This window comes from Eretmochelys imbricata, chromosome 4 (assembly GCF_965152235.1).
Source record: "Eretmochelys imbricata isolate rEreImb1 chromosome 4, rEreImb1.hap1, whole genome shotgun sequence".
Classification (NCBI taxonomy): Eukaryota; Metazoa; Chordata; order Testudines; family Cheloniidae; genus Eretmochelys; species Eretmochelys imbricata.
In genome coordinates this window covers 124,727,426-124,741,632 of record NC_135575.1, presented here as the reverse complement: position 1 = coordinate 124,741,632, position 14,207 = coordinate 124,727,426, and the positions used below count along the sequence as shown (strand labels likewise).

At 42.9% G+C, this 14,207-nt stretch overlaps 1 protein-coding gene across 1 annotated transcript in view; it reads left to right on the top strand.

Annotated features, from left to right (window-relative positions):
• Positions 1 to 11,047, top strand: part of HGFAC (HGF activator) — a 67,782-nt gene extending 56,735 nt beyond the window's left edge. Inside the window, exons 11-14 of the mRNA XM_077816179.1 lie at positions 5,906 to 6,045; positions 7,479 to 7,619; positions 8,879 to 9,027; positions 10,838 to 11,047. Of these exons, the coding sequence (XP_077672305.1) occupies positions 5,906 to 6,045; positions 7,479 to 7,619; positions 8,879 to 9,027; positions 10,838 to 11,047 (640 nt within the window). The remainder of the gene's footprint in view (positions 1 to 5,905; positions 6,046 to 7,478; positions 7,620 to 8,878; positions 9,028 to 10,837) is intronic.
• The last annotated feature ends 3,160 nt before the right edge of the window (positions 11,048 to 14,207 follow it).

Below are 14,207 nucleotides of genomic sequence, written 5' to 3'. Positions count from 1 at the left end.
CTGCACTTAGGATGGAAGAATCCAATGCACCGCTACAGACTAGGGACCGAATGGCTAGGCAGCAGTTCTGCGGAAAAGGACCTAGGGGTGACAGTGGACAAGAAGCTGGATATGAGTCAGCAGTGTGCCCTTGTTGCCAAGAAGGCCAATGGCATTTTGGGATGTATAAGTAGGGGCATAGCGAGCAGATCGAGGGACGTGATCGTTCCCCTCTATTCGACATTGGTGAGGCCTCATCTGGAGTACTGTGTCCAGTTTTGGGCCCCACACTACAAGAAGGATGTGGATAAATTGGAGAGAGTCCAGCGAAGGGCAACAAAAATGATTAGGTGTCTAGAACACGTGACTTATGAGGAGAGGCTGAGGGAGCTGGGATTGTTTAGCCTGCAGAAGAGAAGAATGAGGGGGGATTTGATAGCTGCTTTCAACTACCTGAAAGGGGGTTCAAAGAGGAAGGCTCTAGACTGTTCTCAATGGTAGCAGATGACAGAACGAGGAGTAATGGTCTCAAGTTGCAGTGGGGGAGGTTTAGATTGGATATTAGGAAAAACTTTTTCACTAGGAGGGTGGTGAAACACTGGAATGCGTTACCTAGGGAGGTGGTGGAATCTCCTTCCTTAGAGGTTTTTAAGGTCAGGCTTGACAAAGCCCTGGCTGGGATGATTTAACTGGGAATTGGTCCTGCTTCGAGCAGGGGGTTGGACTAGATGACCTTCAGGGGTCCCTTCCAACCCTGATATTCTATGATTCTATGATTCTATATATGGTAGGTTGCAGGTCAGGCTATGAATCAGATATGGACTGGCTACAGAGACTTGTCAGAAAGATACACTGCAGATGTATTCACTATAAGAGCCTTAAATGTACTGTTCTATGCTCAGATAAGTTTGTTACACGTGGCCTCACCTTTTGCCTGAACAATATAATACAATTTAGTATTCCATTACAGTTATGGCAAGGATGATTATTATTTAACATTTATATTATGGTCATGCCTAGAGATCAACCAGGTTCGGCATCATTTGTGCCACATAGTGTACTATAAAAGACAATCCCTGCAGGGCCAGTGTAACCACTAGGTGAACTAGGCGGCCACCTAGGGCGCCAAGATTTGGGAATGCCAAAAAGCGGTGACCTAAATATTTTTTTTACACCATTGCTTAGGGGCAGGTACCTGTCATTCTCCAGCGCTTCGGCCGCGCCACGGCCAGCAGCCTCTTCACCTCGGAGTCTCCCCTGCTTGCCCGGGGGCACTCCTCCTCTCAGGCTCCCCGGCCGTTGCCTGGGAGGACGCGTGCGGGGGGTGCCGTCGTGGAGGAGACGCAGGGGGCCGGGCTCGGCTGGGGCCCCGCACCTGCTGGCCGAGAGCAGCAGGAACTGGGCGCCGCTCGGGGGGAGCCGGGTGGCCTGAGCCCAGGGTGGCGGCAGCCTCCCTGGCAGCAGGGGCAGGCGGGGAGCATAGGTAAAGGGGGGACGCAAGGTGGAAATTTTGCCTAGGGTGCAAAATATGCTTGCACCGGCCCTGTGCTTTGAGGGCCACAAAATTCTTTCCAGTGGGGCATATTGACTGAATCCCTGATCCACAGAGGGAGTATAGCCACCATTTTTTCAAGAGGCTTAAAAACGTGGAGGTGTTTTTAGATCTTTCTGATAGCAGAATTTGAAATTTTATAGGGTGGAGATGGTAAAGTTACTATCAAGCCATTCTATAGGTAAAAGGCTTAGGGCCTGTTTTTCGTTCTGATACTGCTATGTAACTATGTTCAGGCAGGCACATGTTTATTCTCTGACATCAGTAAGATGATGATGAAATAAACTGGATAGAAGGAAAAACAGAACAAAGCAGAAAGTAAACTGGGGGGGGGGATTATATAAAGAAACAATTTCTTTGAATAAATCTCCAGATAAAATTGCACTTGGTTGGAATTTTAGTAAATACATTCTATTTTAGAATTCCAAAATATAATTGAGCAATATATAATAACTGGATGTCCACAATAACAGTTTAGGATATTTAGAGTGTATTGTTAGGAGCTATTGTAAGGAGGCAGCATTGGTCTTATAGGGAAAGCACAACACTGGGAGTCAGAAGGCCTGAGCTGTATTCCGAGCTCAGTTACAACTACCTTTGTGCCCATTGTTTAGTCATTCATCTTCTCTGTACCTTACTCCGCCTGTCCATAAAAAAGAGATGATAATATGTGCTAACGTTTGTAAGATGCTCTGAGATAACATACTATATAAATACAAGGGATATTATTATTATTATTCCTGAAGGACAGAAAAGGCTACATTTTCAGGAGTAGATTTTTGCAATGCATGTGCATGAGCTAACAATTTGTGTCCCTATTCTCCCACTCTTACCCCTTACTTATTTCTTAAATAGCCTTACTGAAATTAATGGGTCCACTTGAAATGTAAGAATATGCAAAATGAGCTCTTGCATACACAAGTATTTACTTGGACAAATAACTAGTTTTGCATGGGCACATCATTCCCCCTACCCCCCATTCAGTTATTTGGCTGGATGTTAATACACACTTTGTAGATGAAATTAGGTGCCTACTGTAGCATTTAATGTTTAGTTCAAAATGCTCAAAACAGCAGAGTAATGATTTATTATATAAAATAAATTAAATTTGATTGCCATTAAATAAAATAGAGAGGAGTCTGGAAAAGAGCCTTAGGGAATTAGATGGCCAGCTGCTATTGAATTTTATTGGGACTTAGAAGCTGATTTCCTTAGTCTTTTTGAAATTTCTAGATGTACTAGGTAAGGAAAACATTTAATATCAGATGCACCTAGTTCATTCTGAATAATCCGTTTGCCATACAAGCAGGATACTCTGTTTTCAGAGGTAAAGCTGATCACATCAACTGAGAAAAGTGTTACGTAATTTCGTACCTGTTGTTCCTTTGCTTAGTGAGGAAGCCAAGAGTAACAGAAATAAATATGCAGATAGCCTCTAGAGCTAATAATATCATCCTGAATGTTGTGGTGAAGCATGTGGATCTTCAGCCACAATGCGTTTGTTTTCCAAATGTTGTGAAATAGCTACTAACTTTGGCAGCTATTCAAGACATTTCCGCCCACTTCCAGCTGGTGGCTTGGAACATGCAGATTTTCAATAGTTGCTCCATCATATTCTGCACCCTTATGTATGATTAGCAAGTATGAGATTGCTGATCAGCTAGTTCAGCTCATCTGTTCTCCGCCAGGTGACAACAGATACCCGTACTGCTCACTTTTTGCATGACAACCCTCTCTTTTGTTTCTTCTGACCGTGGATGTATAAAATAGCAGGATATGTATAAGCCATAGCATGTCAGTTTAGCATCAATAAGATATATTTTAGATATTTGCCCTGGAAGTGGTGGGCATCCAATTTGCTTTGAGGGCCACAAAATTCTTTCCAGTGGGGCATATTGACTAGGTTGCTGTTGGGAAAGAAGAAGAAGAAAATCATTTTCCCTGCCTTCCCTATTCTTTGGAATATCCTCTTTTACTTTGTTGTCTCTTTCTTACTTTTAAAAAAAGAGCTTCCTGATCTTCCTTCTTGCACCACGCATACAGGAATTGTTAAACTAAAGCTGTTTTCATTGTATACTAGAGTTCACCAACCACACCCTGGCCCCTCTCCCAGTTCAATATTCAGCACTGGAGGAGAAGGCATCATGCCTCTATTTCTGGAAGGAAATGGCTACAGACATGAGGATAAGGGAAATTTGGTACTACTGGCTAACCACTTGTGCACATTCCATGACAGTAGGCATATTGTATGCTTGGCTTATATAATGAAGTGTTTTTGAGGAACACAGATTCTCTGATGTTGAAAACAGTAATGGCTAAATTTACTGCTGACTTTTGCATAGAATCATAGAATCACAGAAGATTAGGGTTGGAAGAGACCTCAGGAGGTCATCTAGTCTAACCCCCTGCTCAAAGCAGGACCAACACCAACTAATTCATCCCAGCCAGGGCTTTGTCAAGCCGGGCCTTAAAACCCTCTAAGCATGGATGCATGTACAACTCCAATTGAGTTTACAGCAATAGTGAATTTTAATCTCATTGCTTTCAACATCAGAGTATTTAATATGCTTCCAAACACTTCCTGATAACTAGGGCCCCTATCAAATTCTCGGCTGTGAAAAATGCGTCACGGACTGTGAAATCTGATCTCCCCCATGATATCTAGTTATTCAAGGGGAGGGTCAGAGCTGGGGGCAACCTAGCCAGAGTAAAGGCGCTGACTCTGTGGGTGCTCTGGGGCTGAAGCACCCACGGGGAAAAATTGGTGGGTCCTCTGCACCCACCAGCAGCTCCCCCACTCCAACTCACCTCCGCCTCCACTCCGCCTCCTCCCCTGAGCACGCTGCCACGTTCTGCTTCTCCCCCATCCCTCCCAGCGCTTGTGCCATGAAACAGCTGTTCCGCGTGGCAGGTGCTGGGGGGGAGGGGGCAGGAGGAGGACCGTGGCACGCTCTGGGAAGAGGCGGGGCTGGGGAGGGGATTTGGAGAGGGGTCCAATAGGGGCAGGGAGGGGGCAGGGCCAGGGCCAGGGGTGGGGTGAGCACCCACTGGCACCAAGGAAAGTCGGTGCCTGTGAGCCAGAGCACCAACTGTGCACCAGGGTCCAGCTGCTAGTCCCAGGATGGGAGGGATAGGACTTCCTTTCCCCTGCAGGGGCCACCTCCAGGAACCGCCCCCAGCTGCAGGAAGCTTCATGGTTGCTGGCTGGGAGCCCAGCTCTGAAGGCAGTGCAGAAATGAGGGTGGCTGTCAGCACCTGACCCGGGTGGGAATCTGTGGCCTCGGCTGTCAGCTCCCAACCCGGGCGGGAGGCTGCTGGGAAACCTGGACATATGGTGACCCACGACCCTCACTTCTGTGCTGCTGCTGGCAGTGGCACTGGCTTTAGAGCTGAGCACCCAGCCAGCAGCCGCTGCTATCCAGCTGCCCAGCTCTGAAGGCAGCATCCCTGCCAGCAGACGTGCAGAAATAAGTGTGGCAATCCCCTCCCACAATAGCCTTGAGACACCACCCCCTCTGCCCATGACTCCTTTTTGGGCCGGGACCCCCACGGCTACAACTCTGTGAAATTTCAGATGTAAACATCTGCAACCACGAAACTGGCTTTTTTAATCCTACGACTGTGAGATTGAACAGAATGGACTGTGAATGGCCCTACTGATCACTTGTGAATGGCTGTCCCACGCGCTCCACTGTTTGTATGTAGAATAAGAACCTGATCCAACTCCCATTGGAGTTTTTCCATTGGCTGGAGTGGTCCCTTAAATCCAAGGCTCTCATGTTACTGTTTTTTGCATTTACTGTTCAGTGTAGAACCACACTTTAAGCACATGTTTCAGAGTAACAGCCGTGTTAGTCTGTATTCGCAAAAAGAAAAGGAGTACTTGTGGCACCTTAGAGACTAACCAATTTATGAAAACCTGGATTTGTGCTGGAAATGGCCCACCTTGATTATCATACACATTGTAAAGAGAGTGGTCACTTTGGATGGGCTATTACCAGCAGGAGAGTGAGTTTGTGTGTGTGTGTGGGGGGGTGGAGGGTGAGAAAACCTGGATTTGTGCTGGAAATGGCCCAACTTGATTATCATACACATTGTAAGGAGAGTGATCACTTTAGATAAGCTATTACCAGCAGGAGAGTGGGGTGGGAGGAGGTATTTTTTCATGGTCTCTGTGTATATAATGTCTTCTGCAGTTTCCACAGTATGCATCCGATGAAGTGAGCTGTAGCTCACGAAATCTTATGCTCAAATAAATTGGTTAGTCTCTAAGGTGCCACAAGTACTCCTTTTCTTTTTACTTTAAGCACATCTTTCTTTTTCTACAAAAGGAGAGCATCTGTCCCTGACTAATTGTGTTTTCCTTTTATTTAGTCCACTGAAGTCCAGTATTAGAATTGTTCTGGGTCAGCATTTATTTAATAAAACAACAGATGTAACGCAAACATTTGAAATAGAGAAATACATTTTGCACCCAGATTACTCAGTATTCAGCCCAACTGAACAGGATATTGGTGAGTATTTTAATTTTTTTACCACTTTATTTCATGCAGGTAGAGTTCAGTCAGTTTGGAAAAAATATACTGCCTCACAGTGCCTTTACTGTGAGAAAATTAAGAAATTCAATCTATTTAGTTGATCCAAGAGAAGGTCAAGATGTGACTTAATTGTGGTCTGTAAGTACCTGCCTTGGGAGAAGATTTCTGATACTGTAGTTAGAGGGCTCTTAATTCTAGAAAGGCCTAACAAGATCCAGTGGCTGGAAGCTGAAGTTAGAGAATTTCAGGCTAGAAATAAGGTGCAATTTTTTTTACTGGGAGGGTAGTTAACCACTGGAACAGTTAACCAAGATGAGTGGTAGATTCTGCATTACTTGAACTCTTTAAATCAAGATTCAACATCTTTCTAAAACATATGCTGTACTCCACCAGCAGTTATGGGCTTGAGACACAAATTAGTTGGTGCACTTCTCTGGCCTGTGTTATTCAGGAGGTCAGACTAGAGGATTATAATCGTCTCTTATGGCCTTAAAATCTATGAATCTGTGCATCTTTTTAACACTAAAGAGAGGATAGGCTTGGAAATAATCTATTATGCAATTAATTCAGTTAAAAGTTAAACTGCAGGTTCTCCATTAACAATCCAAACATGAGAGCCCTTTGGCTTTGAGGCTATTTAATAGACTGGCACATGGGAAACCTTGGCACAAGAATGGAATAGGTTCTTCCCCTCACAGCTGGTGAATGTTTTTTAGTAGGTATGGCATTAACAGTAGGTGCTCAGGTACTGTGTTGACTGATGTGGTATAAGAATCTGGAGAGATTAATCTGGATCTGAGGTCTCATTCTGCTCACGCTGGTGTAAATCAAAAGTGACATCAGTGTTGGTGAGATTGGAATTAGGGTCATGTCCTGATTTTCAAAAGTGCTGAGCACCCATATCTCCCATTGACTTCAGCTGAAGTTGTGGGCATCTCAGCACCTCTGGAAACCTGACTCTTGCTTTGTAAAAAGAAATGGTGCATACTTTATCTTTCATAACCCTGCATCCCCACAGTGGTGCTGAAACTAGGAGCGCTGGGAGTGTTGCCGCACCCCCTGGCTTGAAGTAGTAATAACAATCACCAAATACATGGTTTCCATAATCAGTACCCCCACTATAAAAATTGTTTCAGCACCTCTTTGTCTCCCCCACCCCTCTTAAGGAGGTGGAGGAAAATCTATTCTGTAATATAAAAGAAAACTCTTCTGGAATAGGAATAGTTGAATATGTGTCAGACGTCAATTGGCCGTGAAATCAGCAGCTGTTGGGAATAAGTCTGTCTTTGAAATATCTTAATTAAGTGAGGCTAGGGATTAATTAGAATTGTACCTGAGATCTACTGCTATCACTCCAATTAAGAAGAAACAACTCTAATTTTGCTACTGCTGTATTTTCTTTCCTGCAGTTTTAATTAGGCTCAAAAAGAATAACCAGCGTTGTGCTGTCAAGACCCAGTTTGTTCAGCCAATCTGCTTGCCAGAAAGTGGCATGTCCTTCCCTGATCAACACAAATGTCAGATTGCTGGATGGGGACACAGGCGTGAGAGTGAGTTGAATGATAAATTTGATGTGAGGAAAATAAATTGATCATAACCCAAGCCTGACATTTCAGTGGTTCTCAAACACTGACTCATAAGCTGAGCTTATGTAACTGGTTACTGGAGGTGATTATGAAACGTGTCAGTCTTCAAGCTTGTGATGTTTCTTGCTAGTTGTACTCCAGTACAATCCTTAGGTTATGTCTACACTACAAAATTAGGTCGATTTTATAGAAGTCGATTTTTAGAAATCGATTTTATGCAATTGATTGTGTATGTCCCCATTAAGCGCATTAAGTCGGTGGAGTGTGTCCTAACTACTGTGGCTAGCATCAACTCATGGAGCGGTGCACTGTGGGAAGCTATCCACTCTGCTGGAATTCTGGGTTAAGCTCCCAATGCCTGATGGGCCGAAGACATTGTCACGGGTGGTTTTGGGTGCATGTCATCAGTCTCCCCTCCCTCCGCTGAAAAAAAACCCCAAGTCCATCTCTGCACTCTGTGCAGGAGCTTCATGGCTTTCTTTGATGGATATTTTGTGGTGAAAACTCAGCTATGTTTGTATTTGTGGAGGACACTAAATGTGGAGGGTTAGCAAATACAGAGAAGTTTCTCAAACCTTTTGTTACCAGGGACTGTCTTGCTGCCTTCCTAAACTGTCAGGGAGATCTCCGGGACCGGCACTGGTCCATGGACCGGTCGTTGGGAAACACTGCACAGGAGTATAGAACTAAACTGTAAATGGACCAGGAGTGATTGGGGACTGCAGGAGATGATGGGAGAATTGTTGCTAATAAATGTAAAGTCAGGTACATCCAATGTTGGGTAGTGCATCAACACAGATACAAAATTTAGAGACCATAACTATGCAGCTATAGCCATTGTACCAAAGTGATTGAGTGTATTTCTCTAATACTGTCCTCATTTTTCAAAAGACACCTCGTTTCTCAAGCTGGGTATCTAAAAACGGAAGCACCCAAAACCAAAAGCTGCTTTTGAAAAAATGTGGCTATTTCTTTGTCACATAGCTACATACTCTGATTGCCAAAGAGAAGATATGGAATCCTGTTTGAGAGGTTAGGGGACCATGTGGTCCACCACAGTAATCACTATCTTCAGAAGAGGTCCACAATATAAACAAGTTTGAGAACCATTGAATGTTTGGCCAAAATACTCAGTCACTTTTAAACTTGTATGGTGCAGCATGCTTCCCTGATAAGCTACTCCACAGCTAAAAGGAATTAATTTTTTGACTTTTTTTTAAAAGATGCATCCAACTATTCTAATGTTTTGCAAGAAGCATTGGTTCCCACTGTTCCTGAGCATAAGTGCAGAAGCTATGAAGTTTATGGTGATGAAGTTAATGAATACATGTTCTGTGCTGGTTACTTTGATAGCAAATCAGATGCCTGCCAGGTAATGCTATGGAATTGACGGGGTGGGTGTATGTGTGAGAGAGATATTACAGTATTAAAAAAGCTTTAAACCCTCATATTTATGTTTTTTTCTTCTATTTTGTTTCTCATTTTTGGTTTTCTCACATTTTGGCTCTGGGTGAGGGTACAGACTTGTTATTGCAACAGATTAACGTGTCCTTAAAATTAAAGGGATTATTTCTACATAGACCATCAGATTTTGTTTTAATTGGTTCATTTTGATGGAGCAGGTTGTTAGTCCTTTGGGACACTATTCTGGAGAGCAGTTGGCAACTTGCTTACCAGAGGCTGGGATCATTTAGAGCTACAGATTTTGCTGCTGTGCTGCATTCATGGCTTGAAATCCTTAGCAAGAAATCAATCACTCATTTTCCCTTATTTGCTTTACAATACAGACTTGTGTAGGGCCTAAGTAGAAATAGTGATAAATTCTTATTACGTTTGATTTTTATATGAGAGAGGTTTTTTTTTATCAAGTTGGTATCTTTTAGGATTTCTAAAGTAAGCGATTAGACAGACATGTTCTGCTTGATTTTAAGAGATTTTCTTGGAAAGAAAATGTGGGTTTTTTTACATCAGTGCATTGATACACAAATAGCTATGAGTGACATTTATTATTTATAAAGAATAATGAACAAGGTGCTGAGAAGTAAATTAATCTTTGGAGAGCTCAAACTTCATTTGATGACATTGCTGCTCACAGAAACATTTTGATGTAAATGCATCAAAACTTTTTCTTTCTCCCTTGATCTCAGAGAAATTTTTTGATGGGAAAAAAATATTTTTAATTTGTTACATTAGGTTTCAGGTACTTAAGGAACAGTGGTTCCTTTCACCAGTGCTGCTAACAAGATTTTCTTTTCAGCCTTAAGAATAGAAATGTGTGTAGTTTTCTTTTCCTTAAAATAAAAATAAATGCCCTTGCTAGATGATTGCAAAGCTTGCATACATCATGTTGTACCAAATTCACACTGGAGTAGTGTCAAAGCAGGCATGAATTTGTACTTGTGTATTTAACAGGTTGAATGTTTTCAGGTCCAAAGATACTTGTGGTTACAGTAGTAATGAAAACATTGATATTCAGGGCCAAATTTTTAAATAGCTGCAATTATAGTGCATTCAAAATTTCCAGGCATTGCCATGTAGAATTTCAAAATCACACATCTGGGTGTGCAAATTGTATACATGCCTAACTACATGATTTGCATGACAAGTACCTCAGTTGTGTCCATGAATGTGGTTGTAATGGAGGCCATATGAAAATTGTTAACTTGAGCCTGCTGTCATTGAAACTCATGGCATAACTTCCATTGTCTTCAATGGAAAGAGCACTGGTCACTTGAGCCTTAATGGTAGGATTTCAAAAGCAATCACTGATGTGTATTTTTGACAATCCCACCCTACTCTTCTGGTCATTAAGGGAAAAGATCCATATCACAATTCACAATTTTACGACTGGGGTTTATATTTTAATGGTGTCTTAATCTGTCTTTCATTGAAGCACGGATATTTACTAAATCCATATTATACAGTTTCTTATTACTTTTTTAAATCAACATTTATTTAGCACTCACTGCCATACCATCTGAGTGCTCAATGCACAGTTTAATAAGATGAAAACATTTTCCTTGTAAAAAATATTGTCTTATTTTATAGGGTAGGAGAAACCTAATCTTTGATTCTCTTAAATGGGTCACCTTTTGGGACTGATTAAATTGACTGATTAAATTAAAAAATGTTTTGTAACAAGATTAGCAAATTAAGATTATCTTTCCTTAATTTTAACACAGGGTGATTCTGGTGGACCTCTGGCCTGTGCAAAAAATCAAATATCCTACCTCTATGGGATTATCAGCTGGGGAGATGGATGCGGCAGGGTCAACAAACCTGGAGTTTATACCCGAGTGACCAAATATGTGGACTGGATAAATAAGCTAATCTTCCCCAAAAAACAAATAGAAGAACTTTCATATGTTACCGTTGCCACGCACGTTGTATGAACATTATATTCTAGAGTAAAATATGTATGGTCAATAATTCTTAGCAATTCTAAGATGTACTATTAAAATTGATCTGATGTCAGTAAACTGTATCTTTTGATTTCAAATTTGAGGGCACTGAATGGCTCAAATAATGAGATGCAGTCAAGGCTGAATCCCCACTCTGGCACTTTGAGTGCAGAAGGTGGGGGCCTGCACAGATTCTAAACATTAATACCTGCCACTCCAGGTATTACTCCAGCTCCAAGGTTACAGCTTTTCTCTGACCTTGGCTTGGTAAACGCTGCCACCACCCAAATGAAGAAAAAACCCTTTGGACCCAGGAAGGAGCACTTGGGAATTCCTCCACTTGAGGGTGCCCTCAAGCCCTTTTACACACACCTGGGGAAGAACTGAGAAAGAAAACAAAGGAAATTAGCGGTTGCTACCAGCTAATTAAACAACATATGCACAAACCTCCAAAAATCTAATCCTGTTCTTAAAAAGGTAAATGTTATTAAAAACAAAAAGAGAGAAAATACATTTGGAACTTAGGCTTTTGCTAGATTTTAAAAGAGAAATTCCAAAAATTAAGCACCCAAAATAGCTTCTTGGGGGTTCAGCTTAAAGGTTACAAGCAAACAAAAGTGTCTGGAGTTAGCACAGAGGAGATCCACAAGCCAAAGTAAAAAAATAAACCTCATCGCGTTTATCTAAACATTCCCTATCCAAATGATTCCTTCCAGGTATGGAAAATAATGTTTCATACCTGGTTCAAACCTTACACAGCATTCCTGCTTATAGCCATGCTGCTCTGTGTCCTTGCAGCCCAGAGAGAGCAACCACAGACAAAGGGAAAGTTTCTTTCCCCATTTTAAAAAGTTCTAGCCTTCCCATTGGCTCTTTTGGTCAGGTGCCCACTTTTTTTCCCCTTTACCTGGGGGACTTTTTAATCCTTTACAGGTAAAGCAAGTAGAGAACAGCTACCAAGAGGGATTTTATAGCTAACTGGCTGGCTGGGTGTCCATCAAAGGGAGCTACAACCCCGCCCCCCCCCCTTTATTTATCACAGAGCCTTTCACATTTACGCCATTAATTGAAATATATATCCCAAGCAGGTATGTACCAAAACTCGTGGCTATCTGGTGCCTGCTTGATGATCTGTGTGAAATGCAGAGGTGCTGACTCCATGGGCGCTCCGGGGCTGGAGAACCCACGGGGAAAAAATAATGAGTGCTCAGCAGACACTGGCAGTCCCACTGATCAGTTCCTCCCCCTCCCTCCTAGCACCTCCTGCCCACTGCGATCAGCTGTTCCGCAGTGTACAGGAGGCTCTGTGGGGGGAGGGGGAGGAGTGAGGGCAGAGCGTGCTCAGGGGAGGGGGTGAAGTGGGGCTTGTAGAAGGGGGCAGAGTAGGGGCATGGCCTAGGGAGGAGTGGGGGTCCAGCACCCTCAGGGAAATCTCAAAGTCAGCGCTTCTGGTGAAATGTTAGTTGGTGGTCTTCAGCTAGTCCCTGGTGGAGGGATGGCCCCATCAAAAAACTCACCCTCAAAACTGGCATCCTTGTTGCTAATCCCAGCACAGAGTTCAAGAACTGAATGAGCATGGAGACTGAAATACTCTCACAGCTTTACAGGTGTTCCCTGCAGGTCAATGTTGAGACACATTGGCAGAGCATTACAGGAAAATGTGCATTGTAGCTACTTGTGCCAAATCAGTTCCATGGAAAAACAGAGGACTTGAGCCATGAATCAGTAAAGTAAAGTACTTAAAGTTAAGGACATCCTTTGCTGAACAGGGGTGGATTTAAGAATCATAGAATCATAGACTATCAGAGTTGGAAGGGACCTCTGGAGGTCATCTAGTCCAACCCCCTGCCCAGAGCAGGACCAATCCCCCGACTAAATCATCCCAGCCAGGGCTTTGTCAAGCCTGACCTTAAAAACTTTTAAGGAAGGGGATTCCACCACCTCCCTAGGTAACACGTTCCAGTGTTTCACCACCCTCCTATGAAAAAGTTTTTCCTAATATCCAACCTAAATCTCCCCGACTGCAACTTGAGACCATTACTCCCTGTCCTGTCATCTGCTATCACTGAGAATAGTCTATATCCATCCTCTTTGGATCCACCTTTCAGGTAGTTAAAAGCAGCTATCAAATCCCCCCTCATTCTTCTCTTCTGTAGACTAAACAATCCCAGTTCCCTCAGCCTCTCCTCATAAGTCATGTGTTCCAGACCCCTAATCATTTTTGTTGCCCTTCGCTGGACTCTCTCCAATTTTTCCACATCTTTCTTGTAGTGTGGGGCCCAAAACTGAACACAGTACTCCAGATGAGGCCTCACCAATGTCAAATAGAGGGGAACGATCACGTCCCTCGATCTGCTGGCAATGCCCCTACTTATGCATCCCAAAATGCCATTGGCCTTCTTGGCAACAAGGGCACACTGTTGACTCATATCCAGCTTCTTGTCCACTGTCACCCCTAGGTCCTTTTCTGCAGAACTGCTGCCTAGCCATTCGGTCCCTAGTCTGTAGCGGTGCATGGGATTCTTCCGTCCTAAGTGCAGGACTCTGCACTTGTCCTTGTTGAACCTCATCAGATTTCTTTTGGCCCAATCCTCCAATTTGTCTAGGTCCCTCTGTATCCATCCCCCATCCCTACCCTCCAGCGTATCTACCACTCCTCCCAGTTTAGTGTCATGAAATAATGTGCCTAAAATTAAGAACGTACTTCTGTACTTTGCTGAATCAGGGCCTTAATTTTCCAGTCCAACACTTCCTAAAAGTGCTACATTTACTATTTAAAAAAACATTTCAGAATGATTGACCAGGCCCTTTCTGAGACCACACCAGTTGCTGCTCATGCTGAGAGTTGTAGTGTAAACACATCACTTCAACAACCATTGAAGAGTGATTAACAGTCTTCTGGCTTTTTCTTGTTTTAATGTCTCACATTGTATTAATAAATATTGTAATCGTTTTGGACCTTAAAAATATGGATCCCATATATTATAAAAAAGAACAGATAAGTACTAGTGAGTCACAAAGAATTTTTCTTGGAGATTTAGTGATACATGTCATGTTATATAGATTACCGTCATAAGAACATAAGAATGGCCATACTGGGTCAGACCAAAGGTCCATCCAGCCCAGTATCCTGTCTACCGACAGTGGCCAA